This window comes from Heptranchias perlo, chromosome 2 (assembly GCF_035084215.1).
Source record: "Heptranchias perlo isolate sHepPer1 chromosome 2, sHepPer1.hap1, whole genome shotgun sequence".
NCBI lineage: Eukaryota > Metazoa > Chordata > Chondrichthyes > Hexanchiformes > Hexanchidae > Heptranchias > Heptranchias perlo.
In genome coordinates this window covers 118,015,194-118,031,938 of record NC_090326.1, presented here as the reverse complement: position 1 = coordinate 118,031,938, position 16,745 = coordinate 118,015,194, and the positions used below count along the sequence as shown (strand labels likewise).

Sequence of the window (16,745 nt, the reverse complement as noted above, 5' to 3'; positions counted from 1 at the left end):
TCTTTCTGTGGGCACATAGGCTTTCATGAGCTTTTGCGCTAATTGCTCTAAATGCATTTATCCTCTTCTAAGCATGTCAGATAAACATGCGTAGAACAGGAAGACCAATGGAACAATGCCAGGCACGTCAGGCTACAAGAGATGCTCTGTGCCCACCTGCCTGTGCTAACACACCCTCATCTGCAGACAAAAGTGAACAACTTGCTTTGGCAGATGGTCAGTGCATGTGGAGGCTCCTATTCCCAAAAGAATCTGGGACAGCAGACTTGATGGCACAACTAAGGTATGTGAATATCTGACTAACTGTAATGTTGGATGCTTTCTCGGAAGCACCCCAATCACAGTATGTCACACAGGCGACACACATAGTGGCAGCAATGGTTAAATGCAGCCTGAAACTTGATTCCATCTCCTAGTAGGCATGCTGTAATAATGATCTATGGTGATGGTGCCATGAAGTGGCACAGAGGGAAAACCAGGTCACAATCATGCAGCAATCCTTTCACCTCAGCAGCCACGAAACTTAGGGGAGGGGAGGGTGATGTCGCCAAGGGAAAGCACGTAGATGAGGCAGAGGGGGCTAAGGATCCCTTGGGGACTCCAAAGACAACAGTGCAGAAGTGGTAAGAGAAGCCACTGCTGGACATGTTTTGGTTGCAATTGAATAGGTAAGAGTGGAACCAAGGGATGGCAGTCCCACTGAGCTTGACAACGAAGGAGACGTGTTGGAGGATGATGGTATGCTCCATCATGCCAAGGGCTGCATAGAGGTTACCAGTGAATATTCTAGGAGGCAATATTCACCATTTTCCAATTTTTTTTGTATGAAAAATGAGTAACCAAGAAAGAGTGTCCAAGCACACATTAAAAGCATGTTGCGATATTAATGAAAAAAATAAACAAGTTTTCCAACTATAGTATGGCACTTACCATCAATGTCTTCATCATGAACATCAAGGTACAAAAACTCCATTCCTCTCCCTTTCTTGTAGTCCTCTACTCCTTGTAATTTTGCTATTAAAGTGGTTTTACCAGATCCATCTTCTCCTGGAAATACAGGAAGGGGGTGGAAAAAAAAAATCAGCACATCTACAGAAACTGAATCACACCAAAATCTAACCAACACACCCTAACACTTTGAATTTCACACCTTGTTCGGCTACCAAAAAAAGGTTACTTGCTCATCACAAACACATTTAAAAGTTCTCCCTTTTCTGTTAAAAAAAATAGAATCAGCATAGTTTTTTTTTACAATATATAAAAAGTTCAAATTACCCTGGTAAATTTGGAACTACTAAGCAACTAGTTAACTTAATAGCCTAGAATTGGCCATTTTGTTGCACATTTATCTTGTAGAACCACTTCAGGAATCAGTTCTGCAACTGCAGTTCCATGTTATGGATGCATTAGAAATTATACTGCATACAATGTGGATGGTTTCTATAAATTTCTAGTATCACTTTAAAACAATTGTACATAACTATGTCGCTGTATCTCCTCTAATAATGGACAAAGGTCCATATAAGACGGCAAGCCCACTTTGCTAGCATGTACAAGTGAGCTAAGCTACTCAGCTGAAAGCAGCCAGCAAGCATGGCCACCTCTGATTCTGAGAGGTGCTTTTGCCTCTGGAGACACCTGCAAAAATCACTTTGTTTGGTGCTGTATGTGGCTTCTGCTGAGAGTGGCACTGCTTCTTTTACATCAGTTTACTATCAATAGCAAAATAAGCCATGTAAATATCACATACTTTCTGCTGGGACATTTTTCAAGATCAAAGTATATTCGAATATCCAACCTACTCCTATCCTGCCACCAATCTCACCATCACATCTAAATGGAACTATTAGGCAACTGGCTCTCGCCCTACCATTACATTGAAAAAGGAAATACAGGAATACATCGTGCTCTTCTGGACTGTGCACCACTCACTTACACACAAACAAACAAGATACTGCATATAACTTAAAACAACTGCAATCCATTGTTGCTTTTTAAAAGAACTATACTTGGAATTTGTCCAAAATCTTTATGAAAAATTCCATTAACACATCTGACAATTCAATATTTCCACCCAACATTTCCCTTGAAGATCCTATCTAGTCTTTTACAAATACCATTTAAAAAATATTATTTTAAGCTTCCTATTGCGGCCATCTGCAATTCAATAATCATGCCCTTACCTTTTCTAATACTCACAACTGATTTTTGTACGAACTTCACTCTTCACTAGTTTGTTTCTTTGTATCTATCTATACAAGTTTTGCGACTAGCATGCAGCCTGAACACGCACCAATTTTCAGCTTGGCTCCAGGCACAATTGTTTTTGTAACACTTGTACTATAATCTCCAAGAACAAATTTCAGGTACCAAACCTTGCATTATGCTCACACGATTCTTCAACCATCTCTCCATCCATCCCCGCCTCCTCCTGGTCCCATTAGAGTCCAGTTCTTCACTCACCCTTGCTCTCAAAATGTTCTATCCTCCCCCACACATTTGCCATGATAGTCTCAATCTTACCCCACCCACTACCAACTCTTGCTAACACTTACCAAAGGTCCTAGTCCAAGCCAGAAGCTCATCTCCATCCTCTACCACATTCTCTCCCATTCATCCAGTTTGCCACCATGGAATCATAGAAAATAGGAGCAAGAGTAGGCCATTCGGCCCTTCAGGCATGCTCCGCCATTCAAAATGATCATGGCTGATCGTCTAACTCAGTACCCTGTTCCCGCTTTTCCCCCATATCCCTTGAGTCCTTTAGCATTAAGAAACATATCTATCTCCTTCTTGAATATATTTAATGACTTGGCCTCCACTGCCTTCTGTGGTAGAGAATTCCACAGGTTCACCACCCTCTGAGTGAAGAAATTTCTCCTCATCTCGGTTCTAAATGGCATACCCCGTATCCTGAGACTCTGACCCCTGGTTCTGGATTCCCCATCCATCAGGAACATCCTCCCTGCATCTAGTCTTTCTAGTCCTGTTAGAATTTTATATGTTTCGATGAGATCACCTCTCATTCTTCTAAACTCTAGTGAATATAGGCCTAGTCGACCCAATCTCCCCTCATAAGTCAGTCCTACCATCCCAGGAATCGGTCTGGTAAACCTTTGTTGCACTCCCTCCATGGCAAGGACATCCTTCCTCAGATAAGACGACCAAAACTGCACACAATACTCCAGATGTGGTCTCACCAAGGCCCTGTATAACTGCAGTAAGACATCCCTGTTCCTGTACTCAAATCCTCTTGCAATGAAGGCCAACATACCATTCGCCTTCCTAATTGCTTGCTGTACCTGAATGCTCGCTTTCAGCGACTGGTGTACAAGGACACCCAGGTCTCGTTGCACTTCCCCTTTTCCCAATCTATCACCATTCAGATAATAATCTGTCTTTCTGTTTTTACAACCAAAGTGGATAACCTCACATTTATCCACGTTATACTGCATCTGCCATGTTCTTGCCCACTGACCCAACTTGTCGAAATCACATTGGAGCCTCTTTGCATCCTCCTCACAGCTCACATTCCACCCCAGCTTTGTGTCGTCTGCAAACTTGGAAATGTTACATTCCGTTCCCTCATCCAAATCATTGATATATATTGTGAATAGCTGGGGCCCAAGCACTGATCCCTGCGGTACCCCACTAGTCACTGCCTGCCACCCGGAAAAAGACCCCTTTATCCCTACTCTCTGTCAACCAATTCTGAGACCATATTTCAAATCTGACTCCAGCTGGCACCCATGTCACTCTCCCTTCACTGCGCTTCCAACCTGCACACCCACCCACTATCCACATAAAAACAAAAGACAAGGAGACAAAAACAGAAACAAAATGGAAAAGAAAGAGAGGGAGAGAAAAATAAAATTTAAAAAAGCCAAACCAAAACACCCACATGCAGTAAACAAAACACATGTTCATTGTCTCCGCTGAATTTACATGAGCAACACTAAAGAAGGTGCACTAATTTTAATAAAATATTAGAAGCTGTAACCTCATGGCTAACATAAAAATATGATAAACACATCCTCAAATAACAACACAATAATTCACAAGAATAAAGTCAGGAATGAGCACAAGCGAAGATACCCATGACATAGATACTCTATACCACAGGAATAATTTTCTGACTTCACGATTCTGGCAGGAGGCCTTGATTGCTGGGAATTCAGGCATACGCTGCACATGACGATCCAATCATTTATGAGGCTCCTTGCTGGGAGTGCAAAGTCAGAAAATTACCATTTATATATTTGTCCCTCCAATTTATTCTCTCTTCTCCTGTAGGCAATGATTCATGCTGGGGTGGTAACAGTAATTTACTCATGTGGGCACCTGGACAGTCAGGGTTAACAGGGTATTCAACAGTGGTATGTGAGAAAAAAATCATTGCCAATTCCTGTCATCAACTGTCAGGAACCCTGGTTGGCTTTTCCCCTCCCTAGCCCCAGATGATATCAAACGATAAAGCATAAACCAGAGAACAAATTTGGTTTGATTGGAATGGCTCAGTATCACACTAAACAATCGTACAACGCAAAGTTTTTTTTGCACCATACTGAATGTTCTCAATGCCATGTTCCTGAACTCTGTGCTGTACCAGCTGCAGGGTAAAAACAGACATTAACCCAGCTCCCATCCTGTGGAGCAACACAAAGACATCCTTATTAAATATAAGGCATGTTATTTCCCTGCATCATTCAAATAAAAGTTAATCACTTAACACTGTGACTGTGGTTGAGACTAAACTACTCAAAGCGCATCTTAATGCAGTGGGGAAAAGGGCCCGCATTTGGCACATAATATTTAACTTAGATAAATGTAGCATTATGCACATGGGCAGGATCAACACCCTTTAGGTACAGAACCGTAGCCTGCTGAGAAAGAAAAAGATCTCGGCATAATACGCAATTCTCTTAAGATTCATGATCAACTGCGTGAAAGGATAGCCAGTAAATAGGGTACAAGATTATACTGCCAGGTGTTTCAATATAAAACAAAACAAACCATTTTATCCTTGCATAAGACTTTGGCTAGGCCTCATTTCGAATTTTCTGTCTAGTTTTGGTCCCCCTTACACGGTGGGTGATATAGGGGCTTTGGACGAGGGCCACAAGAATGATAGCAAGCTTAAAACATCTTAACTTGTCAAATAGGTTTAGAAAGCTGGATCTAATTACTTCAGAGATGTGTAGACTCCAGGGTGATCTGACAGGGGCGTTTAAAATAATGCGGGACTAGAAATATGTGGATATTGACAGATTTTTCAATTAGATAGGTTAGGGAGGACCAGGAGTTACGTGTATAAGTTACAAAAGGGAACAACTAGGTTAGATGTCAAGAGGTTCTTTTCCCAGAGGATAGGAGACCTATTGAAGAAGTTGCTGGCTTGTGCGATGAGTGCTGATTTGCTGCATACCTTCAAAAGGGAGATGGACCAGTTCCTGGCTGGGGCAGATATCACAGCTGGAATTATATAAATCATAGTCAATGTGGTCTCCTGGACTAGTTTTGATCGCCCTACGGCATCAAAGAGGAATTTACCAGACTTTCCCCACCCCTAAATTAGCACTGAGTTTTTAAATCTTTCCCAGGAAATTAATTGGCTGTTGGGCGGTGTGGGTTATTGTGAATTATGATGCTTAAGGCATTGTGACTGTGGGGCAGGCTCGATGAATCAGCCGGTCTTTTTCTGTCCATTTTCAGTAATATTTCTGGGTAATTTGCACCATATTCAAAATTGGCTAGAATGCTCCTCCATGGTGAAATAGCCTGTCAACACTCACAAAGTAGATGAATGCATGATGAAATGCACTTGGATTATGTGCTAGAGAGATGCTGGTGTCTCTAGAATTGTGGGTTATCTTCGGGACAGGAGGGGTCAAAAATTGGAGGAAAAAAACCTAGTTTTTTCTAAGACAGGACACCTCAGGGTCCAAAAGACATTGGCAATCTGCTTTAGCTTCACTTTTGTTTTTTTCTGAGCAGACAGAATTTATACAGACCTTATTTAAAAATATTTCTCTGGTGACCAAAGAGCACCTACAATAGGCATAAAGGTCTGTGCACAATTTTATATGAGGAATATAGCTAGATACAGGGTTATGCATAGGATTCTTTAGGTGGAGACAACAATATATACCACAAACTGAAGTAATTTTGAAGCCAATTCATGTGTTTCGGCATATGCAAATGATTATATTGCTTGATGTAAAAACTATGACCATGGGGCCAATATGAAGGTGAAATGGTATGAGACCCCCATTAGAAGTGGTCCCACACTACTTCATTTTTTGGTAACTTGGCACCTGAATTATATTAGAAGTTGGCATTGTTTTCTACCACCCCAAACTGCATCCAGTCAGAAGCAAATCTCATATCATATGTACTGAGCTTCAGCACAAGTGATTATACACTTTAAAAGACAAATCTATGAAGAAATATTGTTATTGTTAAATCCTTAATGTTCTAATAGTTGCTCTTGCAATTCAGGTCATCAGAACCCTTTAAATTATGGCCTTAACTTTCAATTGCCTTCTAGTGTGCAGTACATTTACATATAATCACCTCATTTTTTTTTTAATATATAAAGAGGACTCATTGTCAAATATAACTTCCAAGTATTATTAGCCACTTTAAGATTAAGTTTATTAAACTTAAATTTTCAAGGCAACAATCCTACTTTTCAACTACTCATGATCATACTGAAAGAATACAGCATACTCAACAATCTAAACACTGGTTGTTTACCCATGAACAGTTTGGACTCAAGTCCTTGGGGGCCAGAAACCTTATGTCATCACAAGCCTGTGTCTAGACAATGCCCTTCTCCCTCAATAGCATATGATGGTGGTGGTTCAAGAAATATGAAATCATGGTACATACCCAAAAACTGTAGAAGTACAAAATTCAGGACAACAACACATCCACAATGTACATAGGAAGTAATTCAAATCACATATTGCTATATTTTAGTAAGTACAAAACTAACCAAACACACATCTGTTAGAAAATAAAATATCAAATATATATCAGGTCATAATTTGCTGTGGCAGGGCATCGAACAGCATCTGCCGTTAGTTAGACTTGCCCTTGCACGTATAGGTTTTAAAATGTTTTGCATGGCAAGTTGCTGAAAATGCGAGCAGATAACGGTGTGGTGAGGGAAAGAGGGCAGTTGGGACCTGAGTGAACAGGGCAAGCAACTATGCATCTCCTTAACCGATCAGATTGAAGGATTATGAAATTAACCAAGGACTGAGAAGGAAGTGTAAATTAGAGTAAGTGAACTCAATGCCAAATCAGGTACAAAAAGAGAGGGAAAGAAAGATTGGACGAAGAGAGAAAAAAGGAACTGAAAGAAAAAAGTAATTTTTAAAAACATTTATAATTTAACATTTTTAAAATCTCCCAGCAACAATTAAAATATGAAGGAATGAGACTCCACACTTGTAATACTTAATTTTCAGTGCCAAAGAGGTTGACTTGCAGTAATTAACGCTTATCACGTCATTAAAAGTGTACTTAGAATGGAATGGACAAGACTTAACTTTCTGTGGCGAGTTTAGTTTGTATCTACTGCGCAAATACTGCAACTTCACACCATTCAATGTATTTCAATGGTGAGGCAGATGGTGAGATGCCGTTTTCGCAAAGCTAATGGCACCTTGGACAACGACTTTTGGATATTTGAGTTTAACCATGGATCTCCCCCTCGCCTGAAGTTGCTGTACCATTTGCCAGCAAATTCTGGCCCATCATTTAACAAGGTTTTTAAAAATTCGTTCATGGGATATGGGCGTCGCTGGCAAGGCCAGCATTTATTGCCCATCCCTAATTGCCCTAGTGAAGGCGGCGGTGAGCCGCCTTCTTGAACCGCTGCAGTCCATATGGTGAAGGTTCTCCCACAGTGCTGTTAGGAAGGGAGTTCCAGGATTTTGACCCAGCGACGATGAAGGAATGGCAATATATTTCCAAGTCTGGATGGTGTGTGACTTGGAGGGGAATGTGCAGGTGGTGTTGTTCCCATGTACCTGCTGCCCTTGTGGTAGAGGTTGCGGGTTTGGGAGGTGCTGTCAAAGAAGTGAGTTGCTGCAGTGCATCCTGTAGATGGTGAAGGGAGTGATTTATGATTTGGATGAGGGAACTAAATGTAACATTTCCAAGTTTGCAGACGACACAAAGCTGGGGTGGAATGTGAACTGTGAGGAGGATGTAAAGAGGCTCCAATGTGATTTAGACAAGTTGGGTGAGTGGGCAAGAACATGGCAGATGCAGTATAACGTGGATAAATGTGAGGTTATCCACGTGGGTTGTAAAAACAGAAAGGCAGATTATTATCTGAATGGTGATAGATTGGGAAAAGGGAAGGTGCAACGAGACCTGGGTGTCCTTGTACACCAGTCGCTGAAAGCGAGCATTCAGGTGCAGCAAGCAATTAGGAAGGCGAATGGTATGTTGGCCTTCATTGCAAGAGGATTTGAGTACAGGAACAGGGATGTCTTACTGCAGTTGTACAGGGCCTTGGTGAGACCACATCTGGAGTACTGTGTGCAGTTTTGGTCTCCTTATCTGAGGAAGGATGTCCTTGCCATGGAGGGAGTGAAACGAAGGTTTACCAGACTGATTCATGGGCTGGCAGGACTGAAGTATGAGGAGAGATTGGGTCAACTAGGCCTATATTCACTAGAGTTTAGAAGAATGAGAGGTGATCTCATCGAAACATAAAATTCTAACGGGAATAGACAAGACTAGATGCAGGGAGGATGTTCCTGATGGCTGCGGAGTCCAGAACCAGGGGTCACAGTCTCAGGATACGGGGTATACCATTTAGAACCGAGGTGAGGAGAAATTTCTTCACTCAGAGGGTGGTGAACCTGTGGAATTCTCTACCACAGAAGGCAATGGAGGCCAAGTCATTAGATGTATTCAAGAAGGAGATAGATATATTTCTTAATGCTAAAGGGATCAAGGGATATGGGGAAAAAGCAGGAACAGGGTACTGAGTCAGACGATCAGCCATAATCATTTTGAATGGCGGAGCATGCCTGAAGGGCCGAATGGCCTACTCTTGCTCCTATTTTCTATGTTTAGGGTAGTGGACGGGGTACCAATCAAGCGGGCTGCTTTGTCCTGGATGGCGTCGAGCTTCTTGAGTGTTGTTGGAGCTGCACTCATCCAGGCAAGTGGAGAGTATTCCATCACATTCCTGACTTGTGCCTTGTAGATGGTGGGAAAGCTTTGGGGAGTCGGGAGGTGAGTCACTCACTGTAGAATACCCAGCCTCTGACCTGCTCTTGTAACCACAGTATTTATGTGGCTGGTCCAGTTAAGTTTCTGGTCAATGGTGACCCCCAGGATGTTGATGGTGGGGGATTCGGTGATGGTAAGGGATTCGGTGATGGTAATGCCGTTGAATGTCAAGGGGAGGTGGTTAGACTCTCTCTTGTTGGAGAAGGTCATTGCCTGGCACTATTCTGGCACGAATGCTACTTGCCACTTATCAGCCCAAGCCTGAATGTTGTCCAGGTCTTGCTGCATGCGGGCATGGGCTGCTTCATTATCTGAGGGGTTGCGAATGGAACTGAACACTGTGCAATCATCAGCGAACATCTCCATTTCTGACCTTATGATGAAGGGAAGGTCATTGATAAAGAAGCTGAAGATGGGCGATCACCTTTTAGCTGAACCCAAATTTGGACAGGAATTGAGTTTGAGGTGGAGGGGGTGAGCCTCAGGAGTTAATGCGTCTTTATTGGCTGTCTTAATTAAGAGCCACTCTTCAGACAAGGAAATGTGACATAGGCTGGTATCAGACTTGGAATGCTTTCCACTTATAAGAATTAAATATTAATTTTTTAATGTACACACTCCAAAGAAAGCTCATATACTTCACCCACTCCTTACTCTTGCTCCCCATAGCATTTGACAGAGAGAGGTGCACTCAAGGAACTTAAGTATTTGCACACTGCATGCATAGGATAAGCTGCCAGCACATGTGCAGACATCTGTTTTCAAAAAGCTATCAGAAAACAATTACTTTCCTCTGGTTTTCAATGACTTCAGGTGGGTATTGCCAAAACTGGAAAGCTAGCCACTTCGGTGGAAGCAGAGTTCCATCATGCCCAAAATAGGATATTTTCTATATGACTTCATATGACTTTAAGGGGACAGCAGCCTAGTGGTTATGATACCAGGCTCGCAACCCAGAGATTGAGAGTTCAAATCCTACCATGGCAAGTTGTGAACTGAATTCGATAGGTCAGGTAATTTGTGGGCTAACACCAAGAAATGACCATGAAAGTTTCCAGATTGTCGTAAAAATCCAACTGGTTCACTAATGTGCTTCAGGGAAGAGATTCTGCACTACATAAGACTCTAGTCCCACATGTGATTTGACTCTTAATGCCCTTAATAAATGCTCCTTTAGAGACCCTTTGGCGATATTAATGCATGCGAGTCTGCAGACTAGACAAAATGGTTGAAATTCTGGATCTCATATTGCTCACTATTTAAAAAAGCATTAAAAAGAGTAAACAAGAACAAGGAACGGTTAACATCTTAACCTTTGTGAAGAATCCATTTAATCTTTGTAGTTCTGAAAAACAGTACAAGAGCTGTGGATTTTTCTTGTAATTTTTAGTTCTCTGCTTTTTGCACTGCTATTCCAAGAGGTGACTAAGAGGACTCCATGCAGTTCAATGTGGATAAATTAGTATTAAGCAGGGAACCAAAAGAGGGTGTATATGTTGAATGGAATGAAAGATATTTTGGGGTTATAGTGGATAAATCTATGAAACTGTCAGCCTACTGCTTGGCTAGCTAAAAGGAAAAGTCAATAAAGCAGTGGCTTACATTAGCAGAGGGATAGTTTTAATCAAGAAAAGTTATGCTGTTGCTGTATAAGGCATTGGTCACACCTCATTTTCTAGGTATAGGCAGAGTCGAGAATAGGTTAAGGAAGTTGGGCTTGTTTCCTGTGGAAGAGAGACTTTGAAGTAACTTAATAGTAAGGGGATAAACAAAGTTTGTCCAGGAAAATTGTTCACAATGGTGAAGCATTCCAATATCAGGACCACAAGTTGATAATTATAAATTCAGAGGATGAAGGAAACTAAATCCAGGATTTAAAAAAGATAGACTTGTTGGGAAGGCCATTGAAAGATTCAGCATAAATGGGGGTCAAGAGGCAACTACATCTGCTCTTGGGAGGGATGAGAGACATGGTGAGAGGATGGGTAGATGGGATTGAGATCAATCAAAATGGGAAGGAGTTGGTGGCCAAATGACTATTCACTATTGCTAAAAAAGAACGTTACGTTCTAGGAAGCTAGGAAGGGGAATTTGGCACCACAGCAGTACAGCCAAAGAAGAAAATGCCTTTCAAGCATCAGGCATCTAGGAGCCTGCGACATGTATATATGCATGAAAGTTCAGCTCTAATCTATACAATAATCTACATCATGAAAAATACATGATATAAATACAAAGGTCATAAAAACAGCAACAAAAATCTAGCTGCCACAAGATAATTTGATCCAACTAGCACCAGCTGTTAATTTCTTGTGTCTACATAGAACTAGAAAGATCAGTTAATGGCAAAGCTCCCAGACCATAATGGGGCTTTTGCCAAAAAGATCTTGTATGTTCTTAGGCAGTGTTCAAAATCTGTTCCTGGGTGCTGCCATAAATTAAAATGTACCTGAGGATAGAAATTTTACAATTATGATAGTTTCCTAAATAACCTGTCAAGGTTGGATATCATTTGGATATTCTTTGAATGTATTACACCTTGTCTATAGTTTTCCATTTAATGTGACTCAACAGTTTAAAAAAAAAGTGGACTATGCTGATTTACATCCCCAAATGACAATGTGCTTTTATAGTTGTTGAACAACAACTCTTCAATTTTCTGTTCTGCTACCCTGATGACTCTCCAACCCCCACCCCCCTGGCCACAAGTGGAGGCCAGATTGTAAACCTATTTAAGGCTAACTAGAGCATAGAAGAAATTAGGTTACACTATCAATGAGGCTGGAAATGAATTGGCTAAGCTTGAGTCAGAAGCCATCCGTGGAGGTCAGCAAGCTGCAGTATTGGCTACCATTTTGTGACAGTTTAAAAATAATTAAACTAATCATTGAGAGGAAAAAAATTAAGAACTTGATTTTGAATTTTCGTCGAAGGTCAGCGTGCCACTTAAAATAGGAATCCGGTCAATACAATATCATGTCTAGCAATATCTGCTAATCTAATGTTACAACTACTAGCAGTAGTTATCCAGACCCTAATTTATTTTATCTTCGTTCATAATCCTAGTTCTGAGACTTGCTTTAAACTGGTTTGGGTTTCATAGTTTTTAAAAAAAGCTTATGATTGGTTGAAGTAATTTGCAACAGCTGCTCCCTAGGAAAATGATCTGATCCCTGCACACTGAAAATAACACATAGTAATATCACCTAGGATGCAGTTACTTCACAACTACAAAAGACCCACAGACACATGCAACTTAGAGCAGTCTGGCACAATGACGTTAAACACATTTCATGTTGTGTTCTTTAAAACAACAAATGTTCCTAACCAAGTTACTACAATTAATCATTGCAGTTAATTAATCACTTTCCTGGATCATGAAATTATAATAATGAAAGCATAATACATAGATGTTATGGCATGCTATTTTAGGTACACTAGACATCTGATACTGTCTTTGGGAGCTATATAAAAAATGTTTGGAAGGGCAGTTTATACAGTCATGACAACCAAGTTGTAGAGGCTATTATGTAGAGTTTATTCCATACATATGGTGTTTACAGCAGTGATATTTGCTTGGCATGTTGTATGTTTTGCATGCCATTGTTGGACCCATTACATAGATTTTTTAATTATAACCGTGAAGCACTTTGGGATGCTTTTCCATGTTATATATAATGCAAATTGTTGTTGTTACATTCTCTCTGATCATCCATGGGCTAACAGTTACCCATTTTCTATTCAACTACAAGTTGTGTTTAATATGCACAAGATTCTTATCTTCATGGAAGGATTTTTGGACTGTTTTGTTTTCCTTCTCTAGGACATCAACGTTTTCACAGCATCAAGCAAAACCCGGATCAAACCCTTCCAGGATTTAATGCCATGGACCTGTGGGGCTACAGTGGCACTCAATTCTGTTTCAATCACCAGCACCAAGTCCTAGCTTTTAACTTTCCTAAATAGGTCTTTTTTATCTGCACATCGGTTCTACCTCCCTGATGCTTACCACTCCAGTTCCACTTACACACTGGGGTAGAGTTTCTGCTTGTTTATGCTAGTAATATCAGCGCAATGCAGGCAAAATCAACTGAACCAGCACAAAAGATCGGGGAATTTTAAACGCAAGTGAGTTATGCCCAAAACCACTTACGTTCGTGTTTTCCGCAATCTTTTACACTGGTTTAAGATTCAATTCGCCCAGATCAGGCCACATCCCCAGGTCCAAATTGTGAGTTTCTGCCGAATGCACTGGTTAGGAAAGGCTCTTCAAATTGCACTCATTTTCTTAGGCGCAATTGGTATTAGTAGGCATGTTTTAACAGAGTTTCCATATCAAAAAATATTTAATTTACTAAGAAACTGACTAGTGTACTAGTGCAATGAAACTATTAAATGATTCATTATTGCTTTTTAAAAAAGTCATTTTCAGTGTTTTAAATCAGTTTACTCCCAGGTGGAGGACTGTATACTCTTATGAAAATGCTTATTTTTGGTTGTAAACCTATTTTCAGCTGTATTAAAACTGCACCAGGTTACCACTCTTAAATACATCAAGGAATATTTTTCTAATGGAAAAGAAAAAAAGAAACGATTACGTTCTATTACACTGCCCGATTGTGCTAGTTCATTGATGATTTTACGTTTGATTATGCAAATGAATTTTATCAGAAACTTGATCTGTAACCTAATCAGCGCAATTTCGAGTGCATTTTGGGCACAATTTCCTGATTGCGCTCAAAGCGGAAACTCTACTCCACTATCTTTAGTATTACTGTAAAGCAGATTCCACTTCACAGTGATGCTAAAGATGATGTGTAAACAAGGTCAATGGTAGATTTATTTGATCTCTTGATCTGACTGTGGAACCACCAGAACCTGGTGGTCTAGGAAAGGCCACCCCACCTTGTATCGTACACCATGAACTGTATATATAATGTATGATGCGTAACTGTTTTGATAGTACTGGGAACGTTGAATTGTACTGTATGTACCGTTGCAAATTGTATGACCTGTATTGTATTGTTTGAAGCATGACTTGAATTGCATTGTACGTACCTTTACAAATTTTATGAAAAGAGTATATTTTGAAATTTAAAAAAAGACCCACGCTGTAGACCTCAGACTGCAGTATAAAAACAGCCATCTGCAGTTTGAATCTCAAAGCAAGCAGGGTTAGAGAGGAAATTCTCAAAGTCTAAACTCAATCCCCTAGTGGTTGTACCTCCTGGAGCTAATATTAAAAATGTTTTAATTCACGGTTCAAAAATTTGCTAAACTGCTTTGTGCACACGAGTCGTGAAATTCCCAAGCAAAGGAACTCAGATCAGGTTTTGGAAGTGAAAGAATGAACCGCTCTCCAAAATCTGAAGCAAACACGGGAGCGATTCATTCAGAGTGAAATTGCTGGCACGTGAACCTGCCACTATAGAGTTCCCTAATGCAAGTAGAGGATTCTCACTATCATAAACAAAGTTTTCAACAATGAAAACCTGAGGGACCAAAGCATCAGTGGTGTCGTCATCATTCCACCACCACTCAACGTAGGACACCATAAAAACCTTTAAAATTAAAGGCCTTTTTTTGAAAACAAAGAAAGCATCAGAATACGAGACCCAAGAATATTACATGTGTGATAAAGTAGTCTACAGAAAATAAACCAATCTTGATGCCAACATAACTGGCATTCATCAAGTTGTATGAAGTTTTTCAAAAAACAAAGAAAGCATCAGACTATGTAACAAGCAGATTATCTATATTAGATTATCTGTCAAATACTTCCTCGTTGAACATGGAACACACGATGTTAAGATCACTTACTGCCAAATATTTCTGCAAATCAGGGTCTAGCTAATTTTCACACCTCAGGGCACAGGAAGGCCTCAGTTTGTGGGTCTGATTGCTGCCACCGTACCTTAGGACCTGTACAGTTAATTAAAAATGTATTTGGCACAGATCAATGAATCAGGCCATCTTATTCAATTCAAACAATGTATGTGATTGACACCCTCTAGGTTTTTTTGGAATAGTGAGCTTGATCGGCAGATGTCTCGGGTGAAGACACGGGTCAGAACTTTGATTTTTTTTTTGTGGGCCCTGGAGCATCCAACTGACCATTTATATTTGACTGCCTTCATTCAGCTCACCATTCATCTGAAGTCAGCAAAGATGCAGGATAAAGCCAAAAACTCTGTGGTAGTGTTTTGCCATGCACAATATGAATGATTCTGTTTCAAGGATCATTTTTTAGTACAGGAAAAAAAAAGTTGCATTGATATATTATCTTTCTCATTGTCAGGACATCCCAAAGTCCTGGAGTGGGGGATGGACACTCAACCTTCTGATTCAGAAGCAGGAGTGCTAACACTGAGCACAGGCTAACAGCGGAAAAGGTCTTTGTTCTTTTGACACTGAAGAAAGAAAGGCTTGCATTTATATAGAGCCTTTCGCAACTTCAAGATGTCCAAAAATGCTTTATAGCCAAAGAAGTACTTTTGAAGTGTAGTCACTGTTGCAATGTAGGAAATGTAGCAGCCAATTTGTGTACAGCGAGGCCCCAAAAACAATAATGACATAAATGACCAGATCATGTTTTAGGTGTTGGTTAAGGGATAAATGTTGACCAGGACATGGGGAGAACTCCCTTGCTCTTCTTTGAACAGTGCCATGGGATCTTTTACGTCCACCTGAGAAGGTAGACAGGGTCTCAGCTTAATGTTGTTAAACAAATATTTTGTATCTGTCTGCACACCAGAAGCATACCAGAAATAGTGGGAAACCAAGGGGCTAATGAGAGTGAGGAACTTAAATTAATTAATATCAGTGGAGAGAAAGTACTGGAGAAACTAATGGGACTAAAAGCCAATAAATCCCCTGGACCTGATGGCCTATGTCCTAGGGTTCTAAGAGGTGGCTGCAGAGATAGTGGATGCATTGGTTATGATCATCCAAAATTCCCTAGATTCTATAACAGTCCCAGCGGATTGGAAGGTAGAAAATGTAACACCGCTATTCAAGAAAGGAGGAAAGAGAGAAAACAGGGAACTACAGGACAGTTAGCCTGACATCAGTCGTCGGGAAAATGCTAAAATCCATTATTAAGGAAGTGGTAACAGGGCACTTAGAAAATCATAATATGATTAGGCAGGGTCAACATGGTTTTATAGAATCATAGAAAATTTACAGCACAGAAGGAGGCCGTTTGGCCCATCGTGTCCGCGCCAGCTGAAAATGAGCCACCCAGCCTAATCCCACTTTCCAGCACTTGGTCCATAGCCTTGTAGGTCACGGCACTTCAGGTGCACATCCAGGTACTTTATAAAATGAGTTGAGGGTTTCTGCCTCTATCACCCTTTCAGGCAGTGAGTTCCAGACCCCTAGTACCCTCTGGGTGAAAAGTTTTTCCTCAGCTCCCCTCTAATCCTTCTACCAATCACTTTAAATCTATGCCCCCTGGTTATTGATCTCTCTACTAAGGGAAATTGGTC

At 40.6% G+C, this 16,745-nt stretch overlaps 1 protein-coding gene across 4 annotated transcripts in view; it reads right to left on the bottom strand.

Moving 5' to 3' along the window:
* The window catches only part of LOC137342379 (cytoplasmic dynein 1 light intermediate chain 1-like), a 77,904-nt gene that overhangs the window by 56,284 nt on the left and 4,875 nt on the right, over positions 1-16,745 (bottom strand). For all 4 annotated transcript variants that reach the window (XM_068006317.1, XM_068006328.1, XM_068006309.1 and 1 more), the window contains exon 3: positions 931-1,047. In XM_068006317.1, the coding sequence (XP_067862418.1) occupies positions 931-1,047 (117 nt within the window). The remainder of the gene's footprint in view (positions 1-930; positions 1,048-16,745) is intronic.